This window comes from Kogia breviceps, chromosome 5 (assembly GCF_026419965.1).
Source record: "Kogia breviceps isolate mKogBre1 chromosome 5, mKogBre1 haplotype 1, whole genome shotgun sequence".
Lineage (NCBI taxonomy): Eukaryota > Metazoa > Chordata > Mammalia > Artiodactyla > Physeteridae > Kogia > Kogia breviceps.
In genome coordinates this window covers 2,968,784-2,986,193 of record NC_081314.1, presented here as the reverse complement: position 1 = coordinate 2,986,193, position 17,410 = coordinate 2,968,784, and the positions used below count along the sequence as shown (strand labels likewise).

General features: G+C 37.7%; 1 protein-coding gene across 50 annotated transcripts in view; it reads left to right on the top strand.

Moving 5' to 3' along the window:
- The window catches only part of MBNL1 (muscleblind like splicing regulator 1), a 180,346-nt gene extending 164,716 nt beyond the window's left edge, over positions 1-15,630 (top strand). For 18 of the 50 annotated variants that reach the window (XM_059065608.2, XM_059065604.2, XM_059065602.2 and 15 more), the window contains 4 exons: positions 5,652-5,687; positions 6,386-6,480; positions 9,513-9,587; positions 12,192-15,630. In XM_059065608.2, the coding sequence (XP_058921591.1) occupies positions 5,652-5,687; positions 6,386-6,480; positions 9,513-9,569 (188 nt within the window). In that variant the 3' untranslated portion in view covers positions 9,570-9,587; positions 12,192-15,630. The remainder of the gene's footprint in view (positions 1-5,651; positions 5,688-6,385; positions 6,481-9,512; positions 9,588-12,191) is intronic. The other 32 variants (XM_059065611.2, XM_059065606.2, XM_059065603.2 and 29 more) reach the window with 7 other exon arrangements.
- The last annotated feature ends 1,780 nt before the right edge of the window (positions 15,631-17,410 follow it).

Below are 17,410 nucleotides of genomic sequence, written 5' to 3'. Positions count from 1 at the left end.
AGTCAGAATCATACTTATCTCTCTGTTCTAGAAACTAAGCATTGTTAATTTAAATAAAATGTGCCACAGTATATTGAAATATACTGAAATTTTTAAGATGCATTTGCATTTTTTTTTTTTTTTGTGGTACGCGGGCCTCTCACTGCTGTGGCCTCTCCCATTGCGGAGCACAGGCTCCGGACGCGCAGGCTCAGCGGCCACGGCTCACGGGCCCAGCCGCTCCGCGGCACGTGGGATCCTCCCGGACCGGGGCACGAACCCGTGTCCCCTGCATCGGCAGGCGGACTCTCAACCACTGCGCCACCAGGGAAGCCCCAGCATTTGCATTTTTATGATGAATTTGCATCAGAGATATTCTGTTCTTGATATTTGTAGTCAACATGCTATGAAATTATTGCGATAGTAATATCAAATAAGATTTATTTGTAACCCAGTTTTAAAGAGCTTAAGCTTCAGGTTAACCTTTATTAGTCACATAATCAGAAGTAAGTACTGCCTCCACCATTCCTTAAAAATAGTTTCATTGTCGGGACTTTCCCTGGCGGTCCAGTGGTTTGTACTCCACGCTTCCACTGCAGGGGGCCACGGGTTCGATCCCTAGTCACGGAACTAAGACCCTGCACGCCTCGCATTGCGCAGCCAAAAGTAAAATTTTCATGGCCATACGTACCCGTGTGCCCCTATGGCATTAAAAAGTTAAAATAGATAGCCCGTGTATACTTCTGCCAAACCACTTGATCAGACAGCCAGAAAGGAAGGAAATCTAATGCAGAGAATATAAAACCCAAATGCCTTAAGGGCCAGGCAGGAAACGTGACTAAGTGAGCAAGAAATAAACTAGGAGCCGTGGGCTCTGGGAGGCACTGGAGAGCACAGGCCCGGCCGAAAGGGGACGGCCAGTGTTCGCACTGAGCCCTTTGCTGCCTTGGAGGACTGTCTGCTTAGTGTGGTTCCATGTACATCATGTACATCAGAGTCTCAGTGAACAAGGGGTGATTGTGTCTCTTCCTCCCGGGGTTGGCTGTATACAAACTTGTACAGCCTAGTGCGGTGGCCCTGGTGTCCAGTGTTGCCAGGTCTTATGATTTTTTTTTCCCAGATATTCTGGACATTTGGATGTTCCTATGTGAAATCTCTCAATTTTGAAATACTGTAAACTAATTTAAGTTTTAAAATATACTCTGAGAACTACAGAAAATCCATCCTACCACAAATTCCTACGTCATCTTATGTATAACACCTGGGAGAAAAAGAAAGTCGTTTTCCAAAGTCTAGGTTATTCTGCAGACGTATAGAAGAATTATATGACCAGAGCGTCCTATCTAACCACAGTATTAGAATTTGGAAGTTATATTCTGAAGACTTTACTGGAAGTGATTAGAAAAGGGAAGTCATGTATTTTTTGCAGTTTAGAGTTTTAGAGCTCTGTAGTCTGTTGCTTCAGTCATAACTTCAGGGACATGTAGGTCTATTTCACTGAAGTTACAATGAAGCATGGTTGGCTAAATCTTTAGAGCAGGTAACTCTATACAGAGTAAGTTGCTAGCAAAAGATCAGGGGTCAGTGGCAAGCCAGCTAGCTAGCTAAGAAAAATTAGTATATAGCCTAACTTGTAAGAACAAACTGGGACTGACGTGGCCTGTACCCATCTATCCATTCATCCGTCTTTCCGTAGGCATTCACCTCGCCATTTATCCACCCATCCTTCTAACCATCTCTCTATTCTTCTCCCTCACCGTACCTCCTCCCCTTCCTCTCTTTCTCCTGTTCCTGCCCTGTTTTCCATCCACTCATCCATTCAGCCATCTTTCCATTCATTCAACCGTCCCCATTCCACTGCATCTCCCTCCCACCCACCCCAAGAAAGCTTTCTGGCTTTTTGTTTTGACACCCTCCATCTCACTTAAAGATAAATACAAGTAATTTGGATTAAGTTCACATTGAAGCTTTGGTGGTACTTTTTTTTTTTTTTAGATATATAGTCCTTTTTTTTTTTTTTTAACCTTCACCCTTTAAAACTAAATTCACTATTTATACAGATTATGCATAATCTAGGGTCTACTTATATTGTAGTTATAAATTTCACCCCTGAAATTAGAGTGGGTAAGAAGTAACACTTTTATTTACATCAGATGTATTTTCCTGAACTGAAATTAAGTCCAGTTCTAAACTGCAGTTTCAGAGTGTTGGACAGAAATATCAGGCGTCATCACTGGGATTCCAGAACCCCATCCTCACACCCCTTCTTTCCGTGTCTACTCACGTAGAGGTCCTGTGCAGTCCAACAGTCTCAGACAGCTTCAGTCAGCACTGGTCACTGCTGATATGCTCAATGTCTGTGTTCACAAGATCTCTTGCAGGCGGTACTCCAGGGCTTCTGTGCCTGCCTTGGGTACAAGCATCCTTGCCTGAACCCCTTAGCCTCCCTCCCTCAGCAGCCCATTCCCTGGAAAGCCTGCTGCCTGCAGGGCTGCTGTGAAGGAACACGCCACATGCCTAACTACCCAGGGACCCTGCACGCTGCCCGCCTCCTCTCCAGGGTCTGGAGGAACTTTTCTCTCTGCTCTCCTTCACAGTTTTTGCCTGCGTGCGATCCTCAGAAGCACACCTCTCTTCTCTCCTCGTAGCATATTGCCCTCGGTCAGTTTAGGTTTATGACTTCAAAAGACCTAACAATAAGTTTGCTGTGAAGGGCTTCAGCTTCGCCTTGCGTGGCAGCACTACCAGGAATAAGGAAACAAAAGGCCAAGAAACTTTCCTGAGGGGTTGGAGTGAGAGGGAAGTCGCAGAGGGATGGGGTTGTTTCTACAGAAAGAATAGAAAACAAAGATTTCCAGCTTATCACTTTCATTACAGTTAATGAAATTAATGCAGATGGTTTACTTGAAACTTAGCATAGTGATTACAGATCTGGCTTGGAAGTTTAAATACAGCTCTAGCACAAGATATAATTTCTCTATACTTTCATTTTTTTCATCTATAAAATGGGGATAATAGTAGTAATTATTGCATAGAATTGTGTCTGAGTCCTAAACATATTTGATAAAAACATTTTCTTGAAGCACTTTTATAGACAGGTCTAAGAGTCTAGAATAAAGCCTGGAATGTAGTAAGCACCGAGTTTTATTTATTATTTCCCAACTCAGTAGTGCAATAAAATAGAATTCAAGAGATTGAATAGAAACAGAAATAAATTATATGAAGCTGTTGCTTCTTTAGATATCAATTGTGAGAATAATTCAACTGATTGTGAACTTTTTGCTTGAAATGATATAAATTATTTTTAGAAGACTTTAAATCAGCTTTATACTTCTATCATAATCTACCTAAATAGGCTTGAATTACCATATCTAAATTCAAACCTCCAACCAAATCTCCATTATAATTCTTTTTCTCTCGACTTCCTTCCCTTCTCCTTGAACTGATTTTACCTCCACATACGTCTCATTTGTAACTTACCTTCCTAGTAATTTCTTCTGCACCTTCTTCCAGATCAATTTAAAATTTTAATATAAATATCATGTAATGAAAGTATTGCATTCCTCAGAAACACACCATTCTGCTCTGCAGATATCTTTGTAGGGGAAATTCGAAATTGACAAATACATTCACTTAAATGTTGCCTTGTGCTGAAAATTGAAGAAAAAAACTTTAATTGGCTACTTGTACAATCATTATTAATAAATCAACCCATCTGATGCAAAGATGGATATTATGGTCATTTCAAAAGTGATTTTTGTTTTTGGTAAGTGGGTCCTACAGCATTATGTCTTCATATTTGTGAGTTATTGCACCCTGGCTAGTATTTTCATTGCTGCCTTATGTTTATTTGCTGCAAATCCCTCTCAAAACTGTGTGCATTGGTTATAATGTTAATGAGGGAGATAACTCCAACGGAAATGCAAATCATAAATGCTTTAGAGTTTGAGAGAGACGGGGTAAGGTTAACTCATTTTCAAAAGCATGTGCAGCCCTAATTATGCATGGGATGAAATACAGTAGGCAAATTGCAGCATAATAATAAATAATAAAATTAAAACCTACAACCTGTGCAGTATTTAAAACGAATATTTATCAAATTGCACATTATTCCTTTTCATTCATCTTTTCATCCTCTCCTCAGTCTTCCCACCCCACTATTATAGGATAATGATTTCATAAGATCTAGAGTATTAAATTTTGCTTGCTCTACTGTCTCAAATTACCGTCTTTGTTATTACTGGTTTGTTTTTGTTGTCTTTCACAAGTCTTTGACTCAGTAGTGGTAGCAAATGACAGAGGTCTTCAAGTGTCTTAAATAATGCCTATCAATGTAAATAGTACTCCGCCTGAGAGGGTGCCTCCCTAGCTCCATTGCCTAGTTCAATCACTGACCATTTTGCCCACCGTCTAATTGTGATAAGAGTCTAATTGCAGCTGTTACAAGGATGCCAGTTAAGTAATCTGTGCTTCTCAATGGCAGCTTTGTTTTATAGGGCCATCTCTGACAAGACGCAATTGGCAGATATTTTTCTAACAAATGTTCATCCCAGATGCTGCTAGTATTTAAATAGGATGCACCGAGATTCAGATAGAAACATAAAATCATTTGATATTTTAAAAACTAGAAGTCTAAAATAATCTCACAGAAAGAACAGTAATTCAGTATGTGGGCAGGTGCCCTGTACTTGGTAAAATAAGATAGATTTTGCAATGTTTACGTGTCAAAGAGAACAGGGACTGTATACGTAACATTGATCGTCACATCATGGTGGAGCCATCGTGAACCAGCGCTAACACCCCATATGCGATGCATATATATCTTCATTATCTCCCATTCAGGGTTTATATTGAAATCTAATCAACCATTTTTGGGGATGTGAAATTGTGTAGAACCCTTGCTATTCCAAGAAGTCCTGAGGGTCTAAACCAGCAGTGAAAACCAGTCTGTTTTCCCAGATACCTACTAAGTAAATCAGTTCGAGACTTATACGAGAGTATATCCTATCTAAATGTGTTCCTTACATTTAAATTCCCAACTAAGGCAATGCAGAAGTTCACTTTCAGTGTACGCATAGTCTATCGCGTGGTACCCCTCCGAATAAAACTCCCGTAGGATGATCACAACCCCTTCCATGTCTGTGTTGTTGCCGCTACAGTGAACAGGGAAATCAATAAAACCAAAGGAATGAAAATGAATGTTTTGCTTTCATCACATTGTTAAGTCAGTTTTGTACATTGAATTATTTAGCATCTTAATAAATTTCTCTAATGATTTAACATGTGCTCAGTTCATAGGTTAAAGTCAGAAATAGCAAAGCTACCAGATGCCTAGTAACCAGATTAAAACAAAACAAATTGCAGTAGTATTTTTAAAAGAATTAAGCAGGTTTCAATTTTTTTCAAAATACTTTTATTTGTAGGCAGCAATTAGGAGAAACAACGTGTACCAGCACACAGTTAAACTGGCTTTTATTCTTCACTTGAGACTAGTTCTAATTGATCACTGTGCTATTGTATGATTTGATTGTGCTGACAGTTACATGCCACTGTTCCCATAATAACAATTTTTCTTCTTTGTTCAAATGAATTTCCTAATTACACGTGTGATGGGATGTTTTAATTCTTTTCCCTTTCAAATCCACCTTCCTGTTGCAATGCATGATGGGCAGGCTCAATATTGTGCATGACACCCGCTACAAGTGTTGGTAGGTGCCAGCTTTGTTTCTTGATTATCTTAAACCTATGGTGCACCTCACAGCCCCTCAAAATCCACTGCTAAGTTTAACTTGTATCTATTGGGCAAGTCCATTTCCTTTTTACTAACACCTGTCAATTAAATGCCATTTTCTATTTAATTGACATGGACTCACATAAATGTTTTCTTTACACACAAGTTTCCTTTAGTCACCTTTGGTGGATTTTGATTGGACTATGAGTTCTGGTGTGTAAGAAAAAAAAAAAAAAAACTATCTCATAAAAGTAATATATTGTATATTTTTACAATAGTAAATAAGAAAACATACTTTTATTCAAACAGATAATTGTATATATGAAGTAAATACCTGTATTTTGACTTAGATTTTGAATGTCTGACTATGAACGCTGTATAAAATTCTTGTTTTTGACTTAGCAAATTAAGCCTGTTTGTGTCAATTTTCTTGATTTGATGGTAACAAGCTTTTTTTCCCCTTTTTTTTTTCTCTTTCATCCCCTTTCCTCTTCTCTCCTTGGAATGTTGTCCTGCTTTGCGCTGTGATTGCATGTCACTCACTGGTGATGGTGCCCCGTCACACGGCTTGTCGCTGTGATAAATACCATGCCCAATTATCTCCTCCATGTTGCCATGGTTTCCATATTGCTACACTCTTCTGTATGTTTGCTTATATGATTTTCCCTCCGAAAGTTCCCATGGTGCACGGTGCTACGCCAGCCACTGTGTCCGCAGCAACAACATCTGCCACAAGTGTTCCCTTCGCTGCAACCGCCACAGCCAACCAGGTTTGCTAATTTACAGCTTTGTTTCTTAAAAACCAACTCTCATAGGGCTCGGTCCAACGGCCCTGACGCGCGCGGATTTCCCGCTGAGCTCTGTGGGAGTCGCGTGTCCGCGAGGGCTGGAGAGGGTGCTTTAAGAGCATGGGGTTTCAAAGATACCTCTTGTTGGCCTACACATTCTCTCTGATGAGCGGCAGGATGCTTTTGTGCCATTTATAAGTGCTCCAAAGTTGTCGCGGCTCCATTTCTAAAGCTACTAAAATGATATGTACACAAGCAATTCTCAGTTGGGCTCAATCCGTCACGCAGGTGTTTGGACCAATCGAAATTATATAGGGTAGCGTATACAGATGCTGAACTGCAGTGCGGCACACCTGAACCTTATAATCTGTAAAGTGCAGGTGATTTTAAGGTTTTTGTTATAAGCATTTGATATATACAATTTCTTAGTTCTTGCCCAAATTCTCCATGAAAAGCAAAATATTTAAATGTGTTATCTCTGCCACAAATGACCACTCTTGTAAATAGAGTTTGTTATAAATTCATTATAGTTTTATTCAATAAGCAGATTGCATATTCAGAATAAGTTAAATTTGTGTCCAAGTTTAGATTCTCAATGATTTAAGGGAAAAAATAAAATTCCCAAGTGCTCTTATTTCTGTAACTACTCAGCATAAACGTTGGAGGGTTATGAAGGGAAAAAAAAAAAAAAAAAAGGCATCCAGTATGGCAAATTGAGTCATCCTGTGTTCCATACAAGTTTATGGAGTGACGGATACACAGGATATTTTTAAGTAAAAGGAATCTGTTTCAGAAATTTAAACTTTATGATGTGATTATTCAAAAGAAATTGATTATTAAAATATTTACATTTTAAAATTTGCATGGATTCCACCAGCGTTTTCTGCTCCTATTTAAAATTATGTTCTAGAAAATACTGGTTAAATCAAAGTCAGATTTATGTAAAGTAGGTTTTGGCTTGAATATATAGATAGGTTTGTTATGAAAGTAAAGTTCAATAGAGTTACCAGCATATGAAAAAAATCTAGAGGCAAATCCAATTTCAGATAACCCCCAGACCAAGGTTAAGTGTAGCCAGATGATTCTCAGAAGAACCAGTATCAGATGGGAGTCAACATGTTGCCCCTTTGGGAAAAGAAGACCAATTAAGTGCCGTCCGAATTCGCAGTGATTGCTGTAAAGCAGTATCCAGCCACCCTCGTTTCTGTAGTGCACCATGTACTGTCGAAGAAGAACTATAAGCTATTAGTATAGCCATTAAAAACTTTCAAAAGCAGCATGCCAAAATGGATGTAGTTTAAAGTTTCAGACAAGCTCGAAATGTTTCTTGGCAGAGAACCATTCGTTTTTCTGAAGCTTGTCAAAATAGCCCTGGATTTACGCTAACACATCAGACTCGTTTACAAGAATGCTAGATAGTGCATATGTGGCGTGTTAGTAAGTAATCTATGGTAGAGATTTCTTAATGGATTCAATGGAATCCATTTACGGTGCAGATTAATGATGTTGAGCTCTCTTGTGTGCACCACGTGTGACTACAGAATTGCTAGTGTGAGCGGATCTACAGCAAAGCAGATTTCAACATGCCCTGGCCACCTTGGTTGTAGGGGACACTTTGCTTTTTGCATTGTGCTGTGACCATTTCATGCATAATCTTGGGTCTTCATACTGTTTCACAACCAAAAGGAAGAAAAGGGAATGGATATATATATATACACACATATATTATATCTACATATACATACATATGTATATGCCTACAGTACAGTAGCAATGCCGGAAATAGCTGATGCCACAAAAATGCAGCCTTGCATGCATGCAGAAGTTTATAGCTGGCCCTTCATCTGCATCGATTGGTGTTGAAGGTCCTTGGTATGTTTCGACAGCCCCATCCTTGATGCTTCTACACTGTTGGGTGCAACATCCTGTCCTGCAGCAGCAGGAAAAATGGTATGAGAAGCTTCATTATGCTTGGAGCACATTTTCGTGCCATTTGCCAATGCTGTGAAATTGTGTAACGATATCAGCTGAGGAATGGAAATAAAATAGAGCCGTATTAATTTACACTCCAGACTGTGGATTGTAATATGTTGAACTGGTCCAGGACGTCTAAATTGAAACAACAACAAAATGCCTTCATGTATGTGATTTTACTGTTTTCCCATCAACCTTGCCGAAATGGGATTAGTGCCACGTTAGAGATGAGGAAACCTAAGCACAGAGTAAGTGCTTTGCTCAAGGTTACACACCAGGAAATGGATCACTAGTGTTAGAACCCGGGCTTTCCTTCCTCCGATTGTCTTCATCTGTTGTGCTGCCTCTCCCAGGACAGCAGTCATACTTCTGGGTTGGAGGAGAATCAGGCTACAAATTGGAAGATCTTGGCTTTGGGGATGATCGAAACAAGTCACCTCTATATTGGTTCCTTATTGTATTTTCTCTCAAGTTTTGTAATTCTCTTGCCCATTTAAAATACAATAAAATGTGCAGTCAGGATTCAGAAATACATTCTGAAGTAGATTTAACACTGTTATCCAGTTCTGTTGAAGTACTCCTTTATAATTCTTACCTGGTACTTTGAACTTGGGAAAAAAAGTTAGACACCGTCGGTTGAATGAAAATGTAGAAACTGGTTGCACAAAAATAGGCAAGACATTTCTTACTTTACTTTTTGGATTACTGAGTAACTGAAACCACAGGTGTGTGTGTGTAGGCCAACAAAAAGGGCTTCTTTCAATTACTGCTCTGCATGAATTTTTGATAGTTTTACTTCTCTTACTTCCTAAAAACTGATAACATTTATAGAATAGTATTTAACACAACGATTTTTTAAAAATGAGTTGCTACTTTGGCATTAAGTTTACATTAACTTACTGTTATGTTGACCAGATAAGGACTGTCACCTCACAGCTGAATTTCACTTTTCTTAAAAAATTTAATATTAAAATGTTTTCATCTCTTGGTTGTTGGCTTGCTTGCATGGATCATTCATTAAATAATTTTTTATTTGCTAGATACCCATAATATCTGCCGAACATCTGACTAGCCACAAGTATGTTACCCAGATGTAGAATTTTCATCACTACACAGTAAGTTCATTGGGTAATATAGAGTGTATGTTCGTGGTAGTTTTTTTTTTTTTTTAAGATAATTGTGTAATGCACTTAAGAAAATTTTATAAAATTTCACAGAAAGTATTTATATAGAGCTCACAATTTTATCTTAGATGGGTTATGAGGAATTTTATCATGTGAATTCATAATAAATATGTTGATGTCACTTAAATATGTGTAATACTTAAGATACATTAATTTTGTTTTTATTTCATATTAGAAATAAACACAATAGTGAAGAGGAAAGGCAACTTAAAACTAAATAGAAGGCATAGATCAGAGGCTGGCAAACTTTTTGACAGTAAATATTTTTGGCTGTGTGGGCCGTAGGGTTTGTGTTACAGCTGCTCCACTCTACCGCTGTAGCACAAAAGCAGCCAGAGACAACGTGTAAAACTAAAAGGTGTGCTGTGTCCCAATAAAACTTTATTTACAAAAACAGGCAGCAGGCCAGATTTGGCTCACAGGCAGTAGTTTACTGATCCCTGGTGTAGGTAGGTCAGCATTTATTTTATTCAAAAATTGCTTTGCTAAATCCTGAATGAGAACATGTACCCACTTTACCCCGTGCTTCGGCACACACAGGGTCATTAGAAGATGAAGAGTCTGATTTAAATAAATATATTCACACACGGACATATGTGCACGTGTACACACACACATCTATATATCCAGGTAAACTGTGTACACACACACACACACACACACACACACATCTATATATCCAGGTAAACTTTAGGTACTTCAGAATAGTCACCCTGGAGGATCATATAATTCTAAAGATGTTGTCATTGCTCAAATGATTTGAAAGTCTTGGGGTTTACTTTCAGACACATTGACTTAGATACTTGCAAAGATGACCATTTTTCATCCATAGAGCATATGTTTTATTCAGTATGCGTGCGTTCAAGTTATCTACATGCTCAGAAGTATATTAAGTATCTATTTTTATATTTAGAAAGAGCCATAATGCTTAAAACTGAGTCTGGTAAATAAGATGGGTGATCATTCTTTGTTGCTTCCTTTCACTCATGTATCTGTTCATTAACATATTTACACAGGAGTTTTTGGTGCTACTGTGTGGTAATTACCAGGTCGAGGAAATAAAGATGAGTAGATAATGAGATAATGATGTAACTTTCAGCACTCTACATTAAAATAAGAGAGGTTTGAACACATTTCTCTTGGAGCCAAGATGAGGGAGCAGCTCTTCCTAACAGAGTCAGAAGTTAAGTGAATTTGGACAATGAAGGTTGTTACAGAGAGAAGGGAGATGTCGGGGCCTTACAGAAGCAGGGACAGAGGTGTTGAGTCAGGAGACGAGCCAGTTCAGAGGCCCTTGAACATAACAACAGCTGGTCCAAGGGTAAACCCATGCAGAAGGGTATAGATGAAATCTGAGAGCCGTTAAAGAAAGAAATGATAGGCTCAATGTGAGAAGTACTACCAGAGACATGCTGCCATCCTGAATTAAGATAGTGAAACTGATTTTTGTGTTTCATAAGTTCTCTCGATGCAGTTCTGATAATAAGGTTTATTATTCTGAACAATAGCCACATTTTGAATAAGCGCATTGCTTTGTAGTATGTAGGTTTGGAAGTAGAGTTCTCTTTTTGACATGTTCAAAAAAAAACCTTTTCAAGCTTTTATAGTCAGTTGGGTGTGTTTGGTACGTGTATCTGTAACTATGTTCTACTTCTTAGCAATAATCCAGCTTGAAAAAAATGATAGCAAATGGCCATAAGCTCATCAATTAGCAAAACGGTGGATTTGTGTGCACTGAAACTTAGGCTCTGTAATGTTCTGTTTAACAAATGATTACTCATTTTCATGAGGAGTTACAATGTTTAAACTGGTATTTAAGTGCAGCAAAATCGTGATTTCTTTCATTCTCAAGGTTGTGTGCTAAAGCATATTTTAATATGTAAAGATTCTCCGGGAACAGATTTCATGTAAAAACTGGAACTCAGTTCACAGGGGCATTGTAATACCAATTCAACCTTAATTTGACAGGAGCATAAGGAACAGTTTTTATTTTCTTGCCTTTAGTGGGAAAAATCCTCACTTTAAATTACCCAAAACAGTCATGTAGAGTGTCGTTCTTTTTTCCAAACACATACTGTGCTAATCAGGCACCCAAAGAGCGCAAATTGTGTTTAATAGGATTGTTGCATGGATTTTAATTTCGTGGGCCAAGTCATTACTCTTGAAACCTATTAAACTTTAGAAGTAAAATGAGTTGTAAATTCTGCCCCACGATGACAGTGCTAAAAAGAGCTCGACTACATTACGCCCCTTGATTCTACAAACGTATTTTACACTTTGAGCTTAGTGTTGGGTGATATTTGTTCAGAGTCTCCAGTTTTCTTAAGCTGTGCATGTCATGTTATTCTCGAAGAAATGATAAACAAATTTAGGTCCTTTGTACTTGTGAAGCGTTCTCTGTTTTTACGTGAAGCTACAACGGTACACGTGTCCACGCTTCAAACCAGGAAATAGAGTTTGCATGTTGAATGCATATTGGAAACTGCTGTTAGATATTGTCTGTTTCATCGAAGATTCTCTCTTGTTCCCTTGCAGATCATGCTCAAGAGGAAAGGACAGTGTGCTTGGTTAGAGGAAAGGACGAGGTCATTAGCCATAGTGTATATACCGTCAAGCAACACACACACACAAACCCCTCAGCCACAAGACATCCGCATATTGCATGTTAAGCAGAAGACAAGACAACACGGAAATCCACTGCACACTGTTGCCTAAACACTTTGTACATTTAGTTGATATTTGTGCTGAGGTGATTATTCCTGTCTAAAAGAACAACATTGTCTTTCTTTTCTAGCACAGAGTGATGCATTCAAATATGCAGACCTAATTAGTTTCCTATATATTCATGCCATCTTGAAAAGACAGACTATGGTGTAACCATGATTCTATTATGTATTGGTACGTCTGTAGACCAAGGTATAATTTTTTAAAAATAAGTTTATTTCTTTCAAGGTTTACAAATAACAAAGGTGCACCTTGTATTTAAAATTGCCATTATAGATGAGAGCGTGCATGCACAGTCATTTTCGTTTAAGAGTAATATTTTTAATGTCGTAGATTTTAAGATGTGGTGAGGGAGGGATCTGACAGAGATGAATGTGCCAAGCAAAACCACAACTGTGTATCTTTTGAAGCACATCATGGCTTTAAGTACCATGTTGTTAAGGATTCTCATGAAGTGCCATAGACTGTACATCAAATTAGAGTATTATTTCTTCAGTGTTACTGTTTTCGGAGCCACATTTTGTTGCTTATTTGCTAGTACTAATCAGTCAAAGGGCACCATTCTTTTATGTTTTCCTTTTTTTTTTTTGGAAACCAAAGCTGTCTCAGAAATGGCCGATTTAACTTTACAGTAACAAAATAGACAGCACAATACAAACTCTCTCAATACAGATAAACTCACACATACTGGAGATATATATAATAGATATATATATAAAATTATTTTAATGCATCGTAGTGTAATATTTATGCATACTATACTGTATAACATGTTATTCAAAAGGGATATGCCATTTCTGAGACACGATAACAAAAAAAAAAGTTGGAGGAAATTATTTTGCTTCTATTTATAGCTCTGTCAAAAGTCAGAAGACTCTAAATGCTTTGCAAAAATGGTTTCACATTTGCTTAAATGCTTCATCACAGTCACATTTAAAATAGTGACTCTAAACAAAGAAGAAAGCAGCACTCATCAGATGCATGATAAACCAAAATATGAAAATGGGAAATGTTTAATTAACCTAGTCACTGGGTGGGTTAAGTACATGGGTGAATTTTATATGTGATTTGTTTTGTTTTGTTTTGTTCAGATTTACTGCTTATAGCCTTAGAAAGCCTTTTACAAAATTAAAAAAAAAAATAGATGTGCATTCAGTTTTTAAGAATGGATTCATCCAAAGGAATTCCTTTTTTGTGGTTTGGATGTTGCAGCTAGTAAAGGATATTTTTGCTCTGTTCAGCAGTTCTAAAAATTGCTGAAGTAGGGGCCAGGTCACTGGTAGTTCTAGTATGGAATGGGAGAAGTGAAAGTTCAGTTCTAGAACTTTCCATACTTCCAAGTTTACTGCAAGTTTTTATGCTTGAGAGAGATGCTTTCTAATATAAGACTGATGTGTTGATTTTACTGATTGTACTGTACATCTATTAAAGCCTTAGATTATTACATTACGGGTTGGAACCCATACCAATGTAATTTCAATCGTGTTAAGAGAGTAATGGTGACTCCATATGTTATTGTAGTTACATTATAGAATATTACTTATTTTTCTTGTTAAAATGTAGTTTTTCATTTCCTACATTTATTAGATTTCATTTTCTATTAACAATTGAATACCATTTCAGTTTATAGACTCTTGTTTTATTAGATTTTACCGATGAATTTTTCAAAATACAAAAAAAAAAATTAAAGTAGTTTTTCCTTCATAACATACTCAGTTTTGAATTACATGTAGTGTCATATGAATATTCGTATTATTGTTAACTAAATGATTTATATTTTACTGATTTAATATTAAAGTGTAAGAATGTCAGTCATTGTTAGTTCTTGTCTAGTTTTCATTAAAAGAACAAAGATCTTTTATATGGATATCTTATAAATATATAATCATTGCTAAGTAAGAAGTTAAGTTGTTGCTATCGCAACAATCCTGGCAGACAATTGAGTAATATTTTGATGATTTATTTTGTTTGTAATTAGTTATTATAAGAAGATCTAGATCCTAGATATTAGAATAAAATTTATTTTCTACTGTATCCATTTCAAATGTTAAAGTATTGTTTAATATTTTTGAAATCCCTGAATATCAGGCCTTGTTATAAATAAGCTGCATAATCAATAAATAGAACAAGGGACTTTTTGTTGATAATCCAAATACTCAAAGTTTACGTAATGAGAATTATAGCGTGTGTGCAAACTCTTGAGGGTTGATTATGCTGCAATTTAGCATGTTGGGACGTCTAGAGAGAAGGTTGACTTTTTGCACTTCTGTATATAGTCAAAAGAGAGAAACCTGTATAATAGTAAGATCTTATTTTGAATAAAAACGTCTATAATTACAAGGAGTTTTGTTAAGGCTAATACAGTGACAGACTGAGCAAAATTGCTTGCAAAAGTGGCACACAGTTAGCACTCCATACCCCTCAAACATGTTGCTTTGCTTTTTGTGGACAGCTTGTAGTTTGCCAGGATTTTTTCAGCTGGAAAGATATGCCATCCTTCCGAGATCTCATGACTGACAAAAACTCCATTAGGCCGAATCTGCCTGAAGATCATTTACCAAAACTAGCAGGTACTTCAACCATTAAGGTGAAATCATGGATCAAATATTCCTGACATTTTTCAAAACTACTGCATGTTTAAAACATCAACAAAACAAAACAGAGAAAGAACTATACTAAGGACATATACTATTCAAATCAGTTTCTGCCAATTTCAGTGGTTTATTGTTCACAAAAAAAAAAAGAAAAAAAAAAGAAAAAAATCTTCAAAACGAGTATTGACTTTCACAAAATTTCAACCATAAACAGGCAAACCAGACAGCACACAGTAGCTAGAGTTGTTATGTGATTGTTTTTTAATTGCTGTAGGATCCTGTTCTTTCAGCAGGTGAAAAAGATAAAACACAGTTCAAATTTCATGGTTTTAATTTTCAACTCAGAAGCACTCAAAAAAGCAAATGTGATCATGGGAACTTGTGTAATGAGTTAGGATATCCAGCCTTCACTCCAGCTGGTAATAGTGTTGCACTTATCAGCAACCCTACGCTTTCATCTGCTGAAAGGACAGATGTGCTTGGTTTTACTATTATGTAATCACAACTTACTTTCTGCTTGTAGTTGCTTACAATTATGTATTTTGTCTTGGGCTGCAATTTGTTTTATGCTTATTTTATTATTACTGCAGTAGTTGACTTTGCTGTATGGAAAAATAAAGTGAAATTGCCCTAATAAAACTTCTCTTTCTTAAGTATATTTGTGTATCTGAGATTGAAGAGTAAATTATTTTTGTGCGTTTCAAGCATCCATGCATGTCTGTCTTGACGCGAACATAATGGTGTGGAAATTCATTATAAGGTGTTCGCTGATGGCAGGTGAGGAAGGCCTTGACTCTCTTCCTCACTAGCCTCTCAGACCAAGAGGGAGAAAGTGAATCATGATGTATTGCCACCCACTGCCCAGCGTTCTCTGAAAAATCTTGTTCTCCAACACTTTAAGTGCCGTCTGATATATTTTAGATGCTGGAGGGGAAACTTCTAAGGGGCAGAAAAGGAAATTCTCTTTTCAGTTCTTTTCTGTAAACAAAATTTTATTTGCCTGACTGCCCCAGGAGACTGGCACTGGAAGTCAGGCAATCTGAGAGAATATTTCAATAAATGCAATCATGACGACACTTGATTCGGAGGGATAAAAGTTTATGCACACACACAGCTGAACCAAGCCATGGTTCAGCTGACTCTTGAGTATGTGTGTGTGCGTGGTGTATGTGTGTGTGTGTGTGTGTGTGTGTTTGAAATGGTGAATTAAAAATTCTGTTGAAGTGAAGCCTGGTATCCCACATGGCTTTGCGTTTTGCAATTTTGTCGCATAGTCAGTGAAAGCCAGAGTTCCAATGTGAAGAAATTTGCTCATTTGATCATGTAGTGCTACCCTGTGTGACTGTGGCACTTGATATTTGGTCAGAGCCTACAGATTCTCCTTTGTAGGTCAGTGCTTGTTTTCTACAACTTACTGCAATACAAATGACTGCATTATTTATCATTAATACAATTCTGTTGCTGGCTGAGTTCTGTTATTTTCAGTGGACCCAACTATTCAAGGTGCCGCTCCACAAAGAGAGTAGCTGCCCTGGGGGAGATGATCTAAAGCAGGGGTTCACAACCTTTTTGAGGAACATGAAAACATCTGGCTCCTCTCCAATTAGTGATAGTACTTCTGGGTAACTTTTAATTGAAAGAAATACGGTAACAAAAAGCAATTGTAACCTTTTGGTTAATCACAACAACATATACATGCACCTGAAAAACAGTAATTTGAGATACTCCTCCGGACAATGCTTATTGTTCAGAAGGAGTTATTACTGCAGCGACCACTAGGGGTCCTCAGCTCACAGGATGGGACCCTGTCTTAGAAGTCTGGTTTATTTCATTACAGAGCCTTGACATTCACGGAGTTTACACCTCGGAATGACCCTGAAGATCACTGACCATCTAAATTTGACTGAGGCGTACCCTCATACAGGAAATAGTCACTGAACATGGGAATGAACCTGCGAGACAGTCAGCAACGAGATTTTGCTATTCTTGTTTTTACTCCACTCACTGATGAGTCTGAGGCAGTCACATTACTATTGGAGACAGTCTACTCTATGTTCTGGAGCAAAATTACAATGTTCAAGATTTGGAAACTTACTACAGCCTAGAACATACCCACTTGAACGTTCAAAGTCCGTGTGTTGATATGAAGGGATACAAAATGCGAAAGTTGGAGAAGTAAATGCTAAAGGATTTGTTTTGACTTTTCTTGACCTTTCAAAAACACCGAACCTCACTGAAGTGACTAGAAAGTGGCCTCGTGCCGTGGCTGGCCTCAGCCCAGCCTCCAGCATATATGCTCCTCGCCACGGTTGGTCCCAGCTATGCAGCACTTGGGGTGGGCGGTAAATCTGAAGCTACCCTCAGATTGTAGCTGTGTGAGGCCACGCCAGGCCACAGCTTCCCCCTCCAGACATCTTATGAGTTGGACTCTAGGTT